Below are 12,426 nucleotides of genomic sequence, written 5' to 3' on the forward strand. Positions count from 1 at the left end.
CGTTGTTTAGTGTTAGAATAGTAAAGTAGTTCAAATGCTTATGATTGTTCATTAAAGATGAAGTAAACATAACGTTTGAGCAACAGTCAAAGCCTATTATGGAGAAAAAGATCATATTTAATTTATTTAAAGATTTTGTTTTGCTTTATTTATTTATTTTTTTAATTGGAGCTTAATCGGCCATGTCCTTAATGTTAACCACTACAACTAAATGTCCACTCTCAACCCTGACTTTAACATAAACCTGATTTTTAATCAGAATACTCAAACAGCTCCTTGAAGAAACGGCCAAAATGTCTAAACATTCCCAAAAAGTCCTCAATCCTCAGGTCTAAAACTCAAACCGGTCCCTACCGAGATAGCCAGACAAGTATACACACACCCACTCTGCCTCTATTTTTTTTAGACCCGGGGTGAGGACAGCTGGGAGCCTCTTTTGTTGACCTGCGGGCGTGGCCTCAGTGACACCGGGAGAAGGGCGGAACTCTGGCCCTTGATTTTAGTTTAAAGCGCACTGGTTCGCCCAAGATGCTCTGCAGAAGTCTGCGGCTTCACTTTCAGTGCACTCAGAGTAACATCCTCCATCCTTCATCCTCTAGCAGGTCTGTGCAGCTGCCGTCGGAATGTCAAACTCGGACAGGGTTGTGTTAGTTCTGGGAGGAGCGGGGACGGTTGGCTCTGGGATTGTTAAAGGTCTGCTGGATAAAGGTAAGCTGCCTCTTGGAGATACAATGAAAACCGCCTCCACCGCTATGAGGACATTCACCGGAAAATATTGGTTACTGTTTGAATCAGAAGGACGATGCTGGATTTTCTGTTTACTCGTTACATCTAAATAAATATGGACAGTCAGTTTTACGCACGGGTGTCCGTAACATGGATTTTACGCATGAAGGAATTCCATCAAAATAAACTGAATTATAGACACTTTCTGGGTATTTTGTATGTGTTTGTATACTTCACAAGTCTTTCTGGTTTTGATTTGTCAAACAATTAGTTATCAATCAGATGTTAAAGGTGCGTCTGCGTGCGTAAAACTGGCAAAAGCCCCTGTTTTCGGACCTCATCTACGTGCTTCACAGACCGACGAAGCCGGTAAATCGCACAAACTGCGCCAACATTTGGGTGCTTAATGTGCCAATTAATCTGCCGAGTCAGAAATAGGTTTTGGCTTTGAATAAAATAAAACCATGCGGTTCACAACACACATTTATAGTCAATTAACCATGTCAGTTAAATATGCCAACATATTGTGGCAAAGTTATAATTACAAATATATTTTAGAGGCAAGAGACTGTTCATGTCCAGATAAATTCATTTTAAATGATAAAGTTTGCAAAAATTTAACATTTTTATGATGAATCACGGGAGTAAATATGTAAAAATATGTGTAAAATATCAAGAATTTATATTCTGACCTTTACGTAATAATAAAAATGTATCTTTCCCAATATGAGCATGATGTTTCTCAATAATCCTTTAGACAACTTTTTTTTTGGGGGGGGGGGGGTTTATAATAATTGAGATTCCCAACATCCCATAAACTCTGACATAAATCAATCTAAACTCTGGATTCAGATTCTGCAGCACTTCCCATCATCATAATCAACAAAATTACAGTTTACGGTCAGAGGTAGATGAGTGTAATTTCAGGTTTTGGTCAGATCTTCATCCCGGTTTGAAGGCTGTTTTGGTCTGAGCTGAACTCTGTTTTGGGTAATTTATTGTTCCTCTGCTGCTGGGAAGGACGACGTCCTGATGACAGTTTACTGGTTGCATGTCCAAAGCTTCGTTGTTTGAACTGAGCAGAAAGTTACCATCTGCTGATCGGCCACTTTTTATCCCTCTGACGACCCTGATAAACAGATTAAGGATTGATGCAGGTCTATTGGAGAACGCTCACTTTCATGTGAGAGGGATTAGAGATGCTGTTTCTGTATTAAAGGTGCTGCTTTTGTCTGTCGACGTTACAGATTAATGCGAGTGTGTGTGTGTGTGTGTGTGTGTGTGTGTGTGTGTGTGGAGGTTTTAGAGTCGCGGTGATCTCCAGGGACAACAGCCGACTGGAGAGACTCAAATCGTTTGTCTCCCCCAACACGAAGGATAACCTCATCACTATAGTGGGGAATGTGGGTAAGTTGGGTCAAACATCCCTCCGTTCATCGAGAAGGCTGTCCGTCATCTATCTTTCTATCAAACTACTGAACACACCACATGTGCAGGCATGTCACCACATTGTTTGACATTATAATTACAGATTCCTCCCTGAAAGTCTCCTGGTATTTGAAGATCCAGAGACTTCTCAAGTTCTGCTAATAGAGATTTACATTGTGTGTGATAGGAGTTTGTATCATTCTCATGGCAACATACAACATCATGGCTGCAAGGAAAATAATCTCTAAAAGTCCCTGGGGGCTGCAAAGTTCATGCCACAAATACAGATTTGACTTAATTAGTTTTAATAAGAGTAAAACAAGCATAAGCAGTTCTGAGGTGCTGGACTTTGGCAGAGCAGTGCTTTGAATTAAATGCTGACATCAGCACGCTACTTCAAGAAATCCCATGCAACGGTTAGGTGAGGTGCAATTTAATCACTAACTGGATTACTTTCAGAGGCAATTTTAAAATGATAATAATAACATTTGTATTAAAGGCACACTCTGGACAACAAAATGCATAGTAGACAAATATAGGCAACACGTAGAAAGAAAATAAAAGAAGGCATAAAAATAATTCCTATGTTGTCAGGTTCCTGCTCTTATATAGCCCCCATAATAGGAACCTGAAAAAGATGTTCCCCAGCTTTGTATTCTAAGTATATCACGTGGCCTGTTGTGGGTTAAAGTTGAACTGAGGAAGACAGATTCTCTCCTGAAGCATCGTACGGTGTGCAAACGTACGTGGTGAGCCTATTATCGGCTGAATACCCGTGTCCGAGTGTTTTAACAATTTAATTTGAAAAAAACTGGATAAATTTGAAAAACAACTTTCCCACTGAGACATCTAAATAATCTGTGAGCAAAACAGTATACATCAAACACCGGGTCAGTTTTCATGTTTAGGCACCAGAAAGGCAGAAAAAAACTCGTAAACGGATTCACTTGACCTCCATTAAACATCACAAAAGTTTCCACCCCTAAATAACAATAAGCAAATTCCATTTTTAGTTTATTGGACTGCCATTACATAAGCTCTCGTTAATCACTGTATCAACATAATTTATAGACTATAAAAGCAATTTCTAGCCTTTTCTGTGATGTTTTAACATCACAGTTTTAGCATTTTTTTTCTGATGACATGTCAGTAATATATTCCATAAAACACAGCTCTCCTATGATGTGTTGATATCCTGAAGTTAAGTTTGATTTATTGTACAAAAAATATTTAATCTGAGCTCACTGCAGTAAACCTATTAACCTGTGGATGTACGATCATTTGGTACATCTAGACCAAAAAATATCAGCTTCCATCAAAAACTGTCGATGAGATCCTTCAATAAACCGTACGAGTCCAATCTCACTCTCACCCGAGTGCCTGCGACTGTTTCAGGGTCGGAGGGGGAGGCGGAGCAGGCCAAGCAGGCCCTGCTGAAGGAGGTGGGGAGGGTGACCGACATCATTTCCTCTCTGGGCTTCAGCTGGTGGCAGGGAGGACCCCCACACACCCAGACCCTCAAAGACCTGAACTGGGTTAGCACACACAACAGACACACAACAGACACCTGTGACTCCAACACACGAGACAGATGGTTACTGATTAAATATGGAATTTTCTTTGCCTTCAAGTATTTATTACTTTGTTGTTGTTGTTGTTTTTTTACTGGTGGTTGTTCATCTTAGTAGCAGTAACCACGTTCACGTCACGTCTGAATGTCAGTGCAGATGATTCATCTCCTCTCCCGTCAACTCCGCAGGTAATGGAGACGTTGCTTTTCAGCACGTTTGTCTCATGGAAGGTCTTCTTCCCGCTGGTGAGAGACGACTCGGACGGCACATACACCTTCATCACCGGTGAGTCCTGCAGCCATTTCAGTCCACTGACAGCTCAATATCGATACCCAAATGAACCACTGCTTGTTTTTTCTGCGTACAGAAGATAAATTGAGCCTTGAGGAAAACTTTATGACAAAACAGATTTGTCGGCGTTTTAATCCCGAATACATTCACCAAACAGATCGAAGCAGGAGATGTTTTTCACTATTTTTAACTGTAGCGTGCTGAAGAAGAGCCGTTTCCTCTCGTGAACTCGACTGCTGTTTGATTTTTATTCATCCTGAAGCCAAAAACAAAAATGTCTTTTTCTTTTGTTTGTGTTCAGCAAAATAACTGCCACACAATTTTTTTTAACATTCCCCATCAAAGTTGAGCACGTTATCAAACTGCATATTTCCATAAAGAGCCGACACACAGCATTTATTTGATAGGTTGCTCAGTTTGTAAAACAATCTGATAATCGTACGAAACACTGCCAGCTGCTCAGAGCCCAAAGTGACACCTTCACAATGCTTGTTTTGTTAAACCAGCAGTTTAAACCTCAAAACTCGTAACAACCAAATTAAAACTATTAAAACAATTTAAAGGAAAAGAAGCAAATCTTCACATTTCAGAAGTTGCAGTCATGAAATTTGGGGTATTTTTTGCAAGAAAAGTAGTTTGCATGATTATCAAAGTTGTCAATTAAGTAAAATGTTTCAGCTCTACTTACATTTACTGTTGAAAGTTACATTTATTTGAAAAAGCATTAGATTTTATGAGCTCTTAAAATCTTTTATATTGTAAAGTAACTAAAGATGATGCAGCAGTTATAAAAAAAAAAATACAAGATTTCCTGCTGACGAGTGCAGTAGTATAACATATATGGTGAAGTATAAAAAAAGAATATAACAAAAAAATACTCAAGTATGTATGTTAAGTGTAAGTACCTCAAAAATATACTTTAGTAAAGTACTTCCATGAGTAATTTTTCTTCACATGACATGCTTCAATTACTGATAGGTTCATCATAACAAAGACTCCTTTTAAATGATAAGAACTCAATTGATCCGTATCAGCGTTCATTTTTTTATGATTTTTTTTTTTTATCACTTTTCGGAGTATGACCTTTTTCTGAACCGACATGCCTCAAGTTACTTCTCACTGTGAGGCAACTGCTCTAACACCACTGTATCATACCGATTTTTATTTTTGTTTGAGTTTTGTATTGTTGTTGACCTTTGGTTTGGTATTAGTATGACCGCATGTACAAACCCGAACCTGTGTGGTTTACCCTTAGAGGGATTCGCTCTCCGTGAACCATGTGGCTTACCCTTATAAAAACTTTCGCCGGGAGAGATGTGTACCAACTTTCATGAGTTTTTGAATATGATAAAGCCCCCAAAAATGCAGTTGCTTACGGAGAATAATAATAATCGCTTGAATAACAATAGGGCTTTCGCACCATCGGCGCTCGGGCCCTAATAAAAGTCCATTGGTGTGTGTTAATGGAGTGTTTTGCTCCTCTGTGCCACAGGAGGTGCTGGAGAGAAGCTGCTGATGCCTGGCACGGGCTTCCTGACGGTGGGAGCTGCCAGCACTCTGGCCTTCTGCCAGGTGCTGCGAGAGGAGTACCCCGAGGTGCCTTGCAAACTCAACCAGGTGAGACACTAAAGGGATTACACAGCAGGACTCCAGTTAACAAAGCACACAGTGGAGTGGAGTGGAGTCACGTGGACTTTGACTGAAGACAAAATCGAGTCAACTTGCGACTGGACATGAACCTCAACGACCGGCCGTCTATGAAAACGGACGGGTCGTCTCCGGGTACTATAAAGTGAAGCCGATGCACAAGTGCTTTAAAGTGCGATACCACTGGTGTCCACTAGGGGCTGTCGCCAAAAAACTATTGGCTCCAATAGACTCCACTCCCTCTGATCGGTGTTCTAGTGGTCCATATGAAAATAATTTCAGAATTAAGATAGGGCCGGGGAACGAAACCACCAACCATGCAATTAGTGGAGGACCCACTGTACTCCCCACGGTGGTCACAACATTCATCCAGTTGTCTTATTTCTCTCAAACCTTCCCTCCTGACAGGTGAAGATCAACACCGGCGTAGCCCCTCCAGAACGAATGGCACCAGGCTTCGTGAATCACCTGGACCTGGGCGAGGCTGTCGCCGCCCTCATGGAAACACGAATCACCTCCCACACTGTTTTCACCGTCAACAGCCCCGCGGACTTAAAGACTGCCTTTCTGGAGAGGAACCTTTAGACTTGAAAAAACCCCTCCAGCCTCCAGCTCTGCCTTGTTGTCACAATGAAATACTGCTTCTGCTCCTGCACTCTCCAGACACACATTTACCGAGTCTTCGGTTCCTTTGATTTCTTTTCCCACGACTTTGTACAACATCATTGTATTTTCTTGTGCCTGTTATCGGATGATGAGCAACTGTTTTCACTGCATGGACCGTTGTGTGATATGTCTGTAAAAACACTCACAGCATTTGTAATACTCACCTTTTCATTGTTGTCTGTTTGATCACACAGTTCCGTTCTGGCATCCACATCAGTGGAAGACATTATAACCAATTTAACATTGCGATTTCGCCAACGATCTGTTAATAATGTTTGGTAAAAAAGCAGCCCTCTAAAGAGCAGGTTGAGGTTGACGACACGACTGGTCAGACTATGTATCTGTCGACCTGGGATAAAAGATACCCTACGGAGTATTTGACCAGTAGATCCACTGTGGAATAATGTTTAAATGAGCACGCACATGAACAAGCCATTGCACTGATTGACAAGTCGCTTTAACTGCCAAGAAAAGCATCAACGCCCAAGCAAAAGACAAAGACTACGAGGCTGGATCAAAAAGGTCAGAGACTGTTCCCGCTGAGCGTGAACGTCGCTCAGCATCGTGACGTGCACGGAGAAGCTGTAACCTTCGTGAGCAAGTACTCCAAATTTTGCTGCTCGATCAAAATCAGCACCTGAGTTACAGACGTTTTTTTGTGAGCGGTGGTCCCGGTGCGTCGTCGATCCCTCCGTGGATATGACGAGAGGGCGCACATCAAATTTGATGTCAAACTCTGAAACTTTTCAACGCAGACCCTTAAAACTGCTTCAGAAAGTCTAAGATGATGAAGCAATTACTCTGGAGAGGAGTTTCGAGTGACGGGTGCAACCAGCTGGGTTTGCTTGAAACTTGTTCAAGTTTCAGGTGTGTAAAGAATCACTGATCGCTGCTCACAAAAGCACGTGTAAACCAGGTGCTGGTTTTGATCATGTGACGAAACTTGGGAGTAATTACTCACAAAGGTCTCAGAACTTTCTGATCCACCCTTGTAAATAATGCAAGATTGACAATAATCAATTTGACATGAAGAAATAAATGGCCTTCAATGTTGACATGGTTTAATGAGTGAAGGCAGTAAAACAGAGACTTGACGAATTAGAAAACATTCACGACCTTCGACGTTAAGAAACTGAAATATTGCTGAAAAGGAGAGGTGAATTAATTTCACATCTTGTTATCTATACAGAGTTTCGGATTCTTTTAGACCATCAGACAAGCGCTTGGTTTGAAGCACACCGACTCCTTAAAGGCCTCGTTATGCTCCAAAAGAACAAGTTCCTGCAACACGTCGAACACTTCCCAGATTGTGATGTCAGATTGGTGTAGGAGAAGGAGATTTCAGAAACTGTTATGCCGCTTTTCTACCCAACTCTACTTGGCTCTACCTTTTTTTTTTATTTTTATTTTTTTAGCATCACCACCGTCTATGTTCAATACGAGCTAATCCGATACTAAAAGAAGACGCAAGAACACTACAGTCAAAGAGAATCGCAATCAGAATTATCATTGCGTCATCACTGCGTCATCAATGTTTGGGCATTTGTGTCCAAACCCACCATTGTTTACTAGTCAATCTACTACGGTGGCGGCATTGTTGTTGTTTTTTTTTACTCACTGGACCATTCGTTGAAGGACAACCCACAAAACCACATTGAGGACATTCCTCTGGTTGGTTGGGATCCAGCTAGTGTGTGTTGCACTGCAGATGACATCACAGTAGTTTCATGCAACGTCGCAATAACAACAAGCTCCTCTCCGAGGGGTCCGATGTGTAGCGGAAAAATAAACTACCTGGTACCAAAGAGCGGGTAGAGTCGAGTCAGGTCGAGCATGCAGTGGGAAAGCGGCTTTAGAAGATCCAACAAAGACTTTGATTGACGCTTACCATTTTTATGGAATTAAGGCAAAGGGCTCTGAGGCGTAAGCGGCATGGCATGATGTCAGAACCAGCCTGATTACAACAGCTTGGTATATTACAGCCACCTCGTAGAGCTTCGAATAGGTTCACGTTAAAGCTTAAAAATACCGCATTTTGCATTCAAACACCAATAAACATGAAATATTTGACTCTATCGATCTTGTGTGTTCTTTCACGTATTGGCCTGGATGCGTCTCTTTAGCAACATCAGGAGCAAAGGGACATTGCTGACCTTGCAACGCGGCTTGATTCAAGATATCATCATGAGATCACAAGGTTACACAATCCATCTCGTCGGGCTTCAAGTTGGGCATTTGTGTCCAAAGTAGAAATGGTTCTGACCAATCAGCAACTGTGGATTTGAAAACGACATTTACAGGGGTAGCTGAGGCTCGCACGGCAGAGCAGGTCGCCAACTAACCGCAAGGTTGGCGGTTGAACCCTAAGTTGACCCCAACGTCGAAAGAGCATCTCTGTCACCGATGGTGTGTGAATGGGTGAATGGGAGGCAAATTGCAAAGCGCTTTGAGACCAGCGAAAAGGCGATACATGCAAGTACTTTTTACAACGATGATCTGATTGGTTGAAGTTAGCCAATGATAGCAGACAGCATCCAATCACGGTGCCGGGTATTTATTTGAAAGGACTCTTTTCCAAACGGTGAAGCGCGTCAGGTTGGGAAACTACAGCGTAAGAATAAAACTAGTACGAACAATACAGAGCAAATAGGTTGATTTGTCACATTTACATCCAGCCTAGCGTGATTCAGCCACAGTTTTTGTTTTGAACTTGTCGGCTGAAAGCTCAATTAGGCCAAATTATAATTAAACCGCAAAGGAGAACCCAATGGGCCCCACTCCCGAAAAGGACAAAAATGGTTCAAATCTACCGGCACAAATGTCTACGTTCGCCCTCCGCGGAGGACGTTCTCATCTCATTGTAATGGGAAAAGAAAACTGGCTTTTGTTTAAGAGAGAACGAGGGGCCACGGCGTGGAAATGTGGGTGAAAGGAGTGAATGAAATGAGAGGAAATGTGGGTGAAACATCGACTTTGATGCCGTAGCGGGAGCAGAAGACAAAGAGCTCTGGTCACCCCTCTGGTCCAGCGTAAAATATCTCAAATATTTCCTGAACTCTGGCTCTCATACCGGCCAACAATCACATCTCAAAAATACGGAAGGTTTTTCTTCTGGGGGTTTCCTACCGACATCGTCAGCCATCGGGTTGCTTCTTTCCTACTTTCACGTGTTTTGTTACCGCAGAATTCCCAATAAAGCCATTTTCATTTACATGTTTTTCTGTTGTCTTTTGCCGCGACGTGACCTAACAAAAATTACGGTACTCGAAAACACAACGTCTGTGTGCTGTACTGTCCACAATACGTACATGCGAAAAAGTTTGAAGCGACAGAATATCTTTGTCTCGACAAACCACTGGCAACTTGGATAACATCAGACAAACATAGGAAACTTATGGATTTGTGCATGATGGTAAAGTTTGAGGACACTGCAGTTTCCCGGTAGAAAATATAAAATGGGACGGCCTTAAAACCCTGGAAAAAAAAAAAAAGGAGTTTTGGCAGGTTGACAACTATTTGATGTACTGTCGTGAAACTTGATGAAGATATCCATTGCTGTTCCGTCGAAGATGGTCTAGATTGTGGAGATTTATCAGAAGCTGCCTTCATGCCATGTTTTTACCCATCTAAAGCCAGAACCGGTCTCAGATAAGCGTTCGTGTGAATTTGAAAGGCATTCAGTGGACAGACGACCGCCAGCTGTCGGAGGGACCATCAACCCAAAGTTCTCGGCTTTCGCCGTCACTGGAAATGTGTTCATTTCCTCTCTTCCACAGCAGCAGTGGAGGGTTGTGAGTCCAACACAGATAGCAGCCGACAAATTCGTCTCCGGGCAGGATAAAGGAAGTGGCACGCAGCCCTTCAGGTTATCAATAACGCTCGGACACCGTTTTTAATCATTATAATTGGCAGTAATGAGGATAATTGCACAGACACACACACATCCAGAAGGTTAAAAAAAAGGAGGGAGCATTCTTTCGATCTATCGTATCTGATAACAAACCAGATGTTTGTAATGTCGGAGGTGACGGTAACGAAGGGGAGGACGAGCGCTTCAACAGTCCAGAGGAGCGTGTCAAATTACTTCTCTGCTTTTGATTAAAACATTGGAGTGGCTGAAACGAGAGGGATTCAAATTTTAAACCAGATGGAAAAAAAAAAAAACAATAAAAAACTGCAGGAAAAAAAAAAAAGCTGAAATCTAAGCAGCGCGTCGCAGCGCCTTTCGTGAGAGAGCAGCGAGACTTCAACCAAAGCGGCGTCGAAGCATTTTAGTTGCTGAAAAACCAACAAACCACACGTTGGCACTTCGGGGCGGCACCACAGGACGGAAGTTTAGTTTAAGAGAGGCAGGGCGGCTACGGAGGTCTCGTGTGTGTGTGTGTGTGTGTGTGTGTGTGTGTGTGTGTGTGTGTGTGTGGTCCCTCGTGGTAGATCATCTTTCCCTTGTGTGGAGCGTCGGTCGGAGTCGTAGGTCTGGTGGAAAACAAGAGAAGTCGTCGTCAGCCCATAAACGCTGTATCTATTTAACAACAGCTGCCTAGATGCTTGCTGCTTTGGAAATGATTGATAAGGGCTTTGCACACTCCAGAGGCTCGCGTCATGTCGGCGGCCAGCTTCGAGGTCAGGCAAACGGAGTCACGCTATCTCCGCCGGGGTGTGTCCCTCCACGCCGACGGCACACGCACGATCACAGGCGGCGCTCGTAAAACAACGATGTGCGCCGGCACGTCACACGGAGTTACTCAATTATTAACTAATTGGTTCAAAATGTGGGTTCATGTAAAGTGGTCTGAGGACACAGTGGGACAGCCGGGTGAGAGACATTTCACCACGGCGGCCGTGTTTGGTGGAGCGCTCGGTCCTCTCGCCGAGACACGCATTTGTATCCGGACAGAAGAGTTGAAAAAAAACAAACTTGAGGTTAAAGTCCATTAAATACTTTAAAAAAAAACTATTTTCAGATTAGATTTTTTTTTTTTTTTTAATGATCTGCTCAACGGACAGAAAATCATGGAATTGGACCACGAGTCACTTTAAACAGTAAGAACTGTTTCAGTCCATAATCATGTCATCTTCATGAGTAAGGCTTCCGGAAGCTGTCAACGAGAAGTCTTTTGGCGTCCATGTTGCCTTGCGAAGGTGCAAACAAACTCAATATAACGTGCTAGTTAAATGAGCTTCTCATCTTTATCTATCTCTTCAAGCCTTTATCTTCATGCTGAGCTGAGCTCGTCATCTTCTGGCTCGAGCTTCATATTTAAGAGCGAGACGTGAGGAGGGTATCGATGTTATGCTCGAGGGGAAAAGTGAATAAAAAAAAAAGTCAAACCAGCGTTCTACCTGCTGGCATGAAAGTACAACAAGTTTAGAATAATTATAATTTGGTTTTGTTTAAGCTGCCTGTGATTACATAAAAGTGAAGCTGCAGTGTTGTGCTGCACGCGGGCTGCTCGAACCTGACGATGACCCCACTGACGTGAGCGCAGGAGGAGGAGGAGGTCGACCCGGCAAATGAACCGGAAAAAGGGACAAACACCCACAGTGAGACGGAGAAAGAGGGACATTCAGAGGAAGAGCGAGCGGCGGATGGAGGACATGCTGGGCGCTGCGCGGGCTGCTGGTGGACTTCTGACGGATTCGGAGTGGCATGTTGTTTTTTCTTCCGAGTTCACAGGCCTCTGCTGCTATTCAGCCATGTGCCCATCACGGCCTCCTGCCCCATCCAGGCATATCACCCCTCACACAGACGCCCCGACAACTGACAGCCACAAAAAAAAAAACAAATCTAAGAAAAACTTGTCACATCAGCTCCCATTAGCACCGGGAGACTGTTTCTCCAGGTTTTGTTTTTCCTCTTCTCTCGGTAAAGAAGCGACATTTTATACGATTTTATCCTTGAAGTGTCGCTATAAAAATCATTTATTGCCATAGTGCTTTTTCAAAAGGCTATTTTTGACGTGTCACAGCCGTTATTCACTGCTGAAGGGATCCATATTACGGAAAGAACCAGTCAACTAAGAGAAACAACAGTCCATTACTTGAGGATGTCAATTTCAGTCAGTCCAGAAATTGAAGCTAAATAAAAAAAAAATTT

At 42.8% G+C, this 12,426-nt stretch overlaps 1 protein-coding gene across 1 annotated transcript; it reads left to right on the forward strand.

Annotated features, from left to right (window-relative positions):
• The first annotated feature begins 574 nt into the window (after positions 1-574).
• Positions 575-7,747, forward strand: LOC138206189 (uncharacterized). The gene is made up of 6 exons (XM_069162738.1): positions 575-708; positions 2,026-2,133; positions 3,550-3,689; positions 3,914-4,010; positions 5,509-5,633; positions 6,072-7,747. Exons 1-6 carry the CDS (start codon positions 624-626, stop codon positions 6,246-6,248), a joined length of 732 nt encoding a protein of 243 aa, XP_069018839.1. The 5' UTR covers positions 575-623; the 3' UTR covers positions 6,249-7,747.
• Positions 7,748-12,426: the final 4,679 nt, after the last annotated feature.

The sequence above is a fragment of the Embiotoca jacksoni genome, unplaced genomic scaffold (genome assembly GCF_022577435.1).
Source record: "Embiotoca jacksoni isolate LCO1_2020_lvr unplaced genomic scaffold, fEmbJac1.0.p SCAF_3, whole genome shotgun sequence".
NCBI classification, from domain to species: domain Eukaryota; kingdom Metazoa; phylum Chordata; class Actinopteri; family Embiotocidae; genus Embiotoca; species Embiotoca jacksoni.

What these genes read in the sequence shown, in the direction of transcription:
- LOC138206189 (XM_069162738.1), top strand. Translation starts at nt 624, where the DNA reads ATGTCAAACTCGGACAGGGTTGTGTTAGTTCTGGGAGGAGCGGGGACG. An exon ending in CACATACACCTTCATCACCG is followed by an intron (nt 4,011 to 5,508) that starts GTGAGTCCTGCA and finishes TCTGTGCCACAG; the next exon opens with GAGGTGCTGGAGAGAAGCTG. An exon ending in TGCCTTGCAAACTCAACCAG is followed by an intron (nt 5,634 to 6,071) that starts GTGAGACACTAA and finishes CCCTCCTGACAG; the next exon opens with GTGAAGATCAACACCGGCGT.